The sequence below is a fragment of the Phacochoerus africanus genome, chromosome 1 (genome assembly GCF_016906955.1).
Source record: "Phacochoerus africanus isolate WHEZ1 chromosome 1, ROS_Pafr_v1, whole genome shotgun sequence".
Taxonomy (NCBI): domain Eukaryota; kingdom Metazoa; phylum Chordata; class Mammalia; order Artiodactyla; family Suidae; genus Phacochoerus; species Phacochoerus africanus.
In genome coordinates this window covers 202,579,341-202,587,817 of record NC_062544.1, presented here as the reverse complement: position 1 = coordinate 202,587,817, position 8,477 = coordinate 202,579,341, and the positions used below count along the sequence as shown (strand labels likewise).

General features: G+C 56.8%; 1 protein-coding gene across 2 annotated transcripts; it reads right to left on the bottom strand.

The window, feature by feature from the left end:
• Nucleotides 1–21: 21 nt before the first annotated feature.
• On the bottom strand, nucleotides 22–8,245 carry FAM131A (family with sequence similarity 131 member A). Of its 2 annotated transcripts, none has more exons than XM_047787997.1 (6): nucleotides 8,003–8,245; nucleotides 5,383–5,525; nucleotides 3,119–3,212; nucleotides 2,687–2,869; nucleotides 2,387–2,503; nucleotides 22–1,085 (listed from the first exon to the last, which is right to left on the bottom strand). In XM_047787997.1, the coding sequence occupies exons 1-6, from the start codon at nucleotides 8,037–8,039 to the stop codon at nucleotides 610–612; spliced, it is 1,050 nt and encodes a 349-aa protein (XP_047643953.1). In that variant the 5' UTR covers nucleotides 8,040–8,245; the 3' UTR covers nucleotides 22–609. The 2 variants fall into 2 exon arrangements, with proteins under 2 accessions (XP_047643953.1, XP_047643943.1); XM_047787987.1 differs by lacking the exon at nucleotides 8,003–8,245 and adding an exon at nucleotides 6,171–6,465.
• Nucleotides 8,246–8,477: the final 232 nt, after the last annotated feature.

The window sequence follows — 8,477 nt, the reverse complement described above, 5'->3', positions numbered from 1 at the left end:
AAGAACAGACCAAAACCCCTCTTTAGGAAAAACAAGATTTAGAGACGACGGAGGTGAAGCACAGCATGAGCCCAGCTGGGCAAGGGGCCCTTGGGGGACGGCTCAATCCAGAGGATCCAGGAGGGCCAGAGCCAGCCCCCTGGGCAGGGGTGATTCTGTCAAGCACTGCACATGGACTCGGAGGTGAGGAGAAAAGCGGAGAAGAGAGAAGCGGTGGCGGGCAGGGGAGGCAGGTCTCCCTCCCACTCTACCCCACACAGCCCAGTCACAGCCACCCCCTTAGGGGTTCACATCACCCGAGGAGGAAATGTGTATGTGGTGTTTTTGATTGAAGAACATGAACATCACTGTCTGCCACAGCTGTAGCCATGCCCCAGGGGCCCCGGGCAACCCCCGGCAAACCCCCGGAGTGGGGGCAGGACATGCGCCCCCAGCCTGGCCCCTGCCTCCTCTGAACACTTTCATGCAAACACACAACGAAGAAGTGAGTGCTCCCAGGAGCCCTCCAGGCTGTGGAGCTCTGCTGGAAGCCTTGCCCGTGCCTGGGCACAGAGGCTCTGCCCCCAGCAGCAGCCAGGGGACACATGCCACCACCGGGCATGATTTGGGTCACTGTTCCTCTGGCTCCACCTCATCCTCGTCTAAGGACACCACCCCAGAAGAAGCTACGTCAGAGGCTTGCCGCTGCCGTTCCCAGCTGCCCGCTGGCGGCGGGCAGAGCGGCTGGCAGTCCTTGCAGGGGGCTGGCTCCTCCTCGGCGGGAGAAAGGCAGGACTCTGTGAGGGGCGAGTTGTAGAGCGAGTCCTGGGCCTCCAATGGGCCCAGGCTGCGGAAGGCACTTTCCCGGCTGGGGGGCAGTTTGGCGAGGAGCAGCTCGTCGCCCAGCAGCTGGGAAGCCAGGCGGGCTGGGGAGCCCAGCAACCCGTCCTCCAGGCTGCACAGACTGGAGCACAGGGTCTCTGGGGACACGGTCTGCGAGCAGTCGCTCTCAGGTTCCACGGAGCCCTGGCGCATAGGCCGGGAGAACCGGTGGCCAGTGAAGAGGTCCTGGAGGTGGGGCCCCAGGGGCAGCTGCCCAGCCAGGTCTGCAAGGGGAGAGAAAGAAGACAGCCCTGCTGGCCTCATTTCAATTGGCCAACTGTCCTCCTCATTCCACCCTCATAGGAGCCTAGGAACCTTGGAGCAAGTCACTTAACCCCTCAGTGCCTCGGTCTCTTTGAAGGTGAAATGGGGTTTCCAATGTTACATGGTTGTTGAGAGAACAACACAGTCTGGCACCAAGTAAGAAAGCAATAAATACAGGGATGACATCCATGGTCACGCAGGTTGTTCACTGCACGAGAGCAGCCTGCCAAGGTGGTGACTGAGGGCTGAAATTCAGCCCACACTGCTCACCAAGCAACATTCCCTAGCAGGGGGCTATGCCCACCAGAAAAAGGGGAGTCTTTTTCTAATTTGCACAAAGATTCCACACGGGCTACTAGTGGCCTTGGATAAATGTTAGTTATTATCATTATACTAGGGATCAAAGCAGGCCTAGAAGTCAAAACAAAACCGATTGTGGTTTAGGGCTTCATCTTAGCCTCATACATCCAAATCAGTCCCCTCCAGACCACAGCAGCAGTCTCCAATGGGCTCTAATGTATCACCCACCTTGGAGAACTTGCTAATTAGCTGGAGGGGTCAGGGTGGGTGGAGGCAATCTTCAAAGGCGAAGAGGTGGGGGTGGGGGAGAGCCTGTGAGGCTTGAACCCAGAAGCTACAGAGAAAGTCAGCCATGTGGTTCAAAGAGTGGAAGATGAAAGGAGGGCCTTTGCACAGCTGCACGGCCCCCACGGGGTCCCCTCTGCAAGCCCCAACCCAGAGAATGGCCCACAGGCAAGCCTCGGCTGGAAGGCAAGGATGCTGAGCTGAAGCCAGCAGCCCTGTAGGTGGCCCAAGCCCAGCAAGCCTTCCTGTTTGCCTGGGCCCCAGCCCTGTGATGAGCTATGTGCTGCTACACTGTGCCTCCTCTGTGCTGCCGGAAGGCTGCCTTGAGAAAGGTAAGGCACAGACCCTCCCAGAGATCAGCCCCACAGAAGGTATGGCTGAGGTCTCTGGGATTTTTCTTGTGGAGGACTGCAAGGCACAACTGCACAAATAGGCAGAGAAGGCTCAGTGCCTGTGGGAAAGGAAGCACTCTATTTCCAACTGCTGATTGCCCACCCAGTGGACAACCCACCCTGGAATGTCAAGGACCGCCTGGACAGAGCCTGTCCCTCTCCTCTTCCGCAAGCTGAGGACATTCTGGATCTCCCCTACCAAAACTAAGGCTGAGCTCTGAACCACAAAGCCTATCAGGCAGTTCCAGCCCAGGTGGCAGCACTAGCAGGAGATGTCCCCTCACCTGAGTCAGTTCCCCCAACAAAGTCCTCATCATAGGATTCATCGGTGGAGTCCTCACCATCCACCGAAGACCACGCCCGGAGCTTGGCTTCTGCAATGGCAAACTGCTCGGCCACTCCTGACAGGAAGGGCACAGAATTCATTTAGCAGAGAGGGCGTGTGAAGACTAGGGCTCAGCTTGGACACACAGAAGGGAAGACACAGGGGTGTAGAAAGACTCCGACCCCCACATCAGGCCTGAAGAGATGAGCGCAAGCATCCCTATGACAGATGGGTGGCTTGACCCTCTTTCTGTACCTACCTGCTGCAAAGCGAGCCTCTTGTTCACCCTCACTGAGGTCCGAATAGGAGGAAAAGGCTGATTCCAGGGCTGTGGGAGAGTCACTGGGCTTGCTCCAGCCCTTCCACTCAATGAGGTGAGCCACGCGGCCCTGGGCCATAGCAGTGGGCTTGGTCACGTGGTCCTTCACCACCTGGGAAATACCTGGAGGCGGGGCAGAGTGAGAGAACTTGGTAAGGGCCCAGGCCAGGGAGCATCTGGGAGGGAAGTGGAAGGGTGGCGGTGGTTAGGGACCACATGTGCCTTTGGGTGGAAGAAAGGGCATGGGACTCATCTGAAAAAGGGAGTGAAAGGGTGATCCCAGCAAGAGCTCACAGGAAACAGTCCCCAAGGGCATGTGCAAAAGAGAGAGGAAAGGAGCAAATGGCCAGAGGCATGGGAGGGCATGCCTACCATGCAGGGAGGATCTGGCCAGCGCAGCAATCTCCTGGATAGTTAGGGCTCTCCGGGACTTGGGCAGCATCGCGACTGTGTCTCCAACATTCACCTTGGGGGACAGCAGCAGAGGGTAAGTGCCCCCCGCATGCCCACACTCCACCCAAGGCATCAAGGGGATATGGGAGCTGGGAAGAGATGCTAGGGCAGCACTTATGTCCCAGTGGCTGCTGGAACATGTAAGAGAGTAAGAAGCCAGGATCAGCAGACTGTGTCCTCCCAGGAAGCAACGGAGACTCAGGCAGGCCCCAAGGAGCAGAGCTGCTGCTAACCCGCCACGTCTCAGCTCACAGAGGGGAAGGCAGCAGGCTGGAAGTAAATGGAGTAGGGTCTTGGAGGAGAAGAGGAAGAGAGAAGGGAATGGCATCGGACACTTCCTCCAGGTCCTCTCCCCCTTGTCCCTCTCCCTCCTCTCAGTTTTCAGAACCCCATTCTAGCTATTTCTAGAGCCTACCAGGGCCACCAACTGAGCATGACAAAAACCAAGCCCAACACCTTCTCCCCACATCTGGCCCTGCTTCCAGACTTCCTTACTTCGCATCACCCTACCACTCTCCCATTCAGCCTGGCTCCAAACCTCAGCATTGCCATCAGTTCTCCCCTAAGCCTTGCTGACCTGCACCTGTTGTGAAGACCTACTGATTCCATCTCCCAAGTGCCTTTTATACTACCCTCCCTGCTTCTACTCCCGCCGCCACTGCTCTTCCTCAAGAGCAAGCCCTCAGTGCCCTTTACCCAGATTAGTGCAAGTGGTTGTCCCCCAGGCGCCAATTCCATGCTGTTTTCTCAGCCCAGAATGTTGGGTAAGTGTTCCCCTCCCCTCGTTCTATGATCGTCTGGCTCTTTCTCATCTTTTGGGTTTTGGCTGAAATAACATTCCCTCAGAGAACCCTCCTGGCCAGCCTACCAGTTGTCCATTCTCCTTCTGTGGTCTGTAACAAGTCACCATCCTCTATCAGCGTACCCTCTCTGTGTCATTATGGTCTATTTCGTGTGTTTCCTTACTTCTTGTTGGTCTTTAACTCTTTGAGGAATTCAGTCTCTTTTGGTCACTGTTGCAGCCTTGTGTTTAACACAGTGATGGTAGAGTGGTCTCTCAATATACATAGGCTGAATGAACGAGGCAGAGTATAAATGTAAAAAAATAATTTTCCTGGAGTGCAACTGGTAACAACACGTCCCTATTTAGGATCTTTTCTGGGCTCCTCCAATGCCCAATAAACTGCAAGCTTCACAGTCAGGCACTGAAGGAACCCACTCGGTGAGGCCTCGGCCTCTCCAGGCCTGCTTGGAATTCACCACTGATCTCCTCTGCCCAATAAAAGCCCACCTCTCCACCTCCCCTGTCAACAAGCAGCCCCCAACCCCCACCCGCCTCCAGGCAAAGGAACTCAGCTTTCTCCTAGGCTAAGAATACTATCCTTGCCTAACAAAACACCCCTACCTTTTAAGGCTTCAGTCCACAGTTTCTCTGTCTTGGATACCTGCAACCCCACCCCAGCAGTGCCCTTGAATCTCTCCTGCGGGATCTTGGGATGGCAAGGCCTGGTTCACCTTGGTTCCTACCACCACCCAGCACCTGCCTCAGTGTTCCCTGGCAGTCCAGGCAAACATTTTCCTCAATGAATGAACAAAATCAGGACACGCCCCTTCCCCAGCACTGCCTAGGCTCTCCCATATCACCTTCCCACCCTCAGAAAAGGGACTCCACCTGCCCCTCGAACTCAGGTCCACCCACTGTCCCTCCCCTTCAGTACCTGGCTGACAGGGCCCCTAGGGTGGCGCCGGCAGCTTCTGGCCAGGCCTGGGAGGAGGAGCACCTGCTGGGTGTTTCCTAGCTTGCTCTCCCTCCCTCCCATCACTTCCCCCAGCCACTGCCATCCTTGCCTGCGCTCTGCGCAGCTGCGGCCCAGGCCCAGAGAAAAGGTGTATGTCTCCCTGGCAACCCATCACCATGCAACAGGGTCTCCTGGGATACGGCCTGGGATGCGCTGACGTCAGGGCCCAAGGCGCAAGCAAGCCCGCCGTCTGGCACGAAGCCGAGCGGAGCAGACCGGTGCGGGGGCGACATTGCCCCCCCCACCCCCCGCCAAAGCCGGATAGCGCCTCCGCTAGCAGGAAAAGGGAGCTAGAAGCAGGCTGGGGAAGCGGAGGTGGGGCACACAAATCCCCTTCACGTGGATGCGGGTCCCCGTCCCCCTCCCAACACAGGGGCCCAGCACCTCCGGCAAGTCTTGGCTGTCCACGGAAGAAGGGCGAGAGGACCGGCTCCAGCCTCTGAGGGTCCGAGCAGATCCCAAGGAAGATAAAGAGAGGCCCCGAGGAAGTTCGATCCACTCCACAGCCCAAGCGGGGTCCGAGGCCACTGAGGGTTGGGGAAAAGACTTTTCAGCTGGACTCCCACTTCTGCCAAGATCCCCATTTTCATCAGATGTTGCCATATCATTTCTCCTCACCGCTTCCCCCACCTCCCAGATATAAGGACCCACCTGGTGCTCACCACAAGTCTGAAAGCCCCTATCCCACAGCCTTGCCCTGACCTTCAAGCCTCTGGGGCCATTTTGTGGCAGCCATTCCCCACTGTCCTCCTCAAGATATGTTCTGCCACCAAAACCCTAGGTATGAAACCTAAACTTTGACAAATTCTGAATTTTCTTGGGTGTCTCAGCCTCTCCTGGAAAGCATACCACATTCTTCCACTACCACCGTCGCCTCCTCCCCACAGTCACCTTGGAAGCTTTGCAGGCTTGCTTTGGTTCTTTTCCTCTCACCAGCCTCAGTTTGTATGAGCTCTTTACTCTTCTTTTCTGATAAACCAGTGATTTTTTTCTGACCTTTGCCCCAGTCCCCTAAGGCTTTTTCCAGATGCCTTGTCCAGCCCCAGCCTCATTGTTCCTGTTTAGCCTGGTTCCCAATATCTCAACCAGAGTAATTTTCCTCTTGCCACCTGAGCACCCTACTCCTCAGCTTCCCATCACCTCCCAAATCATATCTATGTCTCCAGTCTCACCTCTGCGACTTGTCTGACAAGTCCATCGTCCTCCAGGCCCTTCACGCTGCCACAGAAACATTTTGCCCAGCACAGAAATCATAGGCATGCTGGCTGTGTTGATGCAGAGAACCAAAAGCCCAGAACAGCTCCAGGCTCAGCTCCCAGTTCTATTCCTATTTTGGCTCCGGATGCTGAGCCAGTCCCCTCCCCACTTGGAACCTGTGCCTAGTCACATAAGGAGAACACTTCTGCCTCATGGCTTTGAGGAGGTGGGAGTGCTGGGGCCCAGCCGAGCTCTCTGGAGCTCAGGGAGCTGAGACCCATCCCTTAGACAATGCCAACAGGCAATGTACATCACAACTGACCTTTAGCTGGAGCAGCCGTCTCTGTCCCTGAGCTTCAGCCAGCTGGTGGTCCCCAGAAATGCTACCAACCAGAAGGAAGACACAAAGTTACAGGCCATCCCTGGCCCCTAGCTGGTACCTAATCAGGGCTCTCAAGGCCAATCATGAGGCCAGCGAAGCTCTCCTGACTACAGGAGAGAATGACTTCCTGAACTCCAAGCCTTAGCAGGACCAGAAGGATCAGAGCAGCCTGCTGCTTCTCAGCTTCAAAAGTCAGGAGATTAATTTAGGACTACAAATCCCAGAATTCCTCATGGGAACTCAAGTACAGCGTAAATCTCAGGAGTTCCCACCCGCACAGTGGGTTAAGAATCTGACTGCAGTGGCTTGGGTTGCTGTGGACACATGGGTTCGATCCCAAGCCCAGTGGGTTTTAAAGTATGCAGCGTTGCTGCACCTGCAGGGTAGGTTGCAGCTGCAGCTTGGATTCAATCTCTGGCCCAGGAACTTCCATGTGCAGCTGGTCCGACCGTAAAAACCTTTTTTTTAAAAAAAGAACAAATCTCAGCTAATGTCTCAGGGCCAAAGAACCTCAAGTAACAACCATACCAAGGCCTGTGTGACTGACCACCTGCCCTGAAAGCCCAGGACACATTCCAAACCCAGCCCTAATTATCACAAGTTCCTGCCTGGCCTTGAACTTGGGGAAATCCACGACACTAGAGTAAAGCAGGCTGGCCCACCTCAGACACACAGAATTAAGGCCAGGCAGGCCCCTGTGTGCACCACCATTCATGGGAACCAAGGTCCAAGCAGGAGTTAGCAGTTGTGGGAAGTATGCCCTGATGGCCTCTCTCTGGGCTCCTATTTCCCTCCATAGGGTATGGTGATGTTTTTTGGTGAGAGTAGGGTAAAGAACTAAAACAGTTTTAAGAAGTGAGAGGTGATCAGGTGCTCACAGGTGCCCCCAGTGGGGCTGCGGTCGCCTTCATCAACCGGCAGACTCTGAAGGAGGTAACGAAGCCAAAAACTCCGTGGAAGGATGCTTGGCCAGCGTTTGCAAGCTACCTCCTGAAGGGGGCTGGGACACTGCTAAGGCAGGTTCCCAGCATAGGGCCACTCCCAGGACTGTGAGAGAAGAGGTGTAGGCAGAGGGGGGTGACTGTGAGTGGGCGTGCAAGGGCAGTAGCCACGGGTTGAAGAAGGTTAACCAGCCCCTCCCTTAAGCTGTGCGCCTCCTGCCACCCTCAGCAGTGGGAATGCAGACAGAAAGACCACAAGTCCACCCTGCAAAGCCCAGAGGCAAGAAGGCCTTTGGAGCGAGCCCGACTCAGTTTAGCCCCCTCCCCGCTCGGGCCGCTCCCTCCTCTTGCCGGCCCGCCTCCCCAGTGCAGGCTCCTCCCTCTCCCAACACCGGCCCCCTCCTCAGGCCCCCCCTCCCCAACGGCCCGCACCCCCCGCCCCCAGCCGCAGCCCGGCTCCCCAACACCGGCCTCCGCCTCTTACCCTGACCCGCCGGGCTCCGAGAGCCAATACAGCCCATGGCCGGGGTACCTAGGCACGCTAGCCCGCACTCGGGGCCCGGGCCATCGCCTTGCAGAGGGTCGGGCCGCGGTCGCCGCACCGGGGAGGGGAAGAGTCGGTGAGAGGGGAGGGGGTGGGAGCCGCTCGTCCGCCAACGCTCCCGGGAGAGGGAACCGGGCCAGTGACGTAAGTGTGGGGGCGTGGCCTTCACGTCACTACCCAAAGAAGGCGGGGCGGAGCCGACGTCACAGCCACGCAGAGGCTGCCAGGGGCAGAGTCCCGCAGCAAAAAAAAACGCTCGTCTGCTGCTTCCAGACCCAAAGGCAGGGGAAGGTGGAGACTGGCAGGCTTGGATAAAGACTCACAGAATCCGGGCTGCCAGTCAAACTGCATGGGGTCAGAAGCCGTCGGTGCATCCAGGCCCCTCATTTCATAGATGAGACCTCAAAGCCAGAGG

What these genes read in the sequence shown, in the direction of transcription:
- FAM131A (XM_047787987.1), bottom strand. Translation starts at nt 6,258, where the DNA reads ATGCCTATGATTTCTGTGCTGGGCAAAATGTTTCTGTGGCAGCGTGAA. An exon ending in TTGTCAGACAAGTCGCAGAG is followed by an intron (nt 5,526 to 6,170) that starts GTGAGACTGGAG and finishes CCCAACCCTCAG; the next exon opens with TGGCCTCGGACCCCGCTTGG. An exon ending in AGAGGCTCGCTTTGCAGCAG is followed by an intron (nt 2,504 to 2,686) that starts GTAGGTACAGAA and finishes CCTTCCTGTCAG; the next exon opens with GAGTGGCCGAGCAGTTTGCC.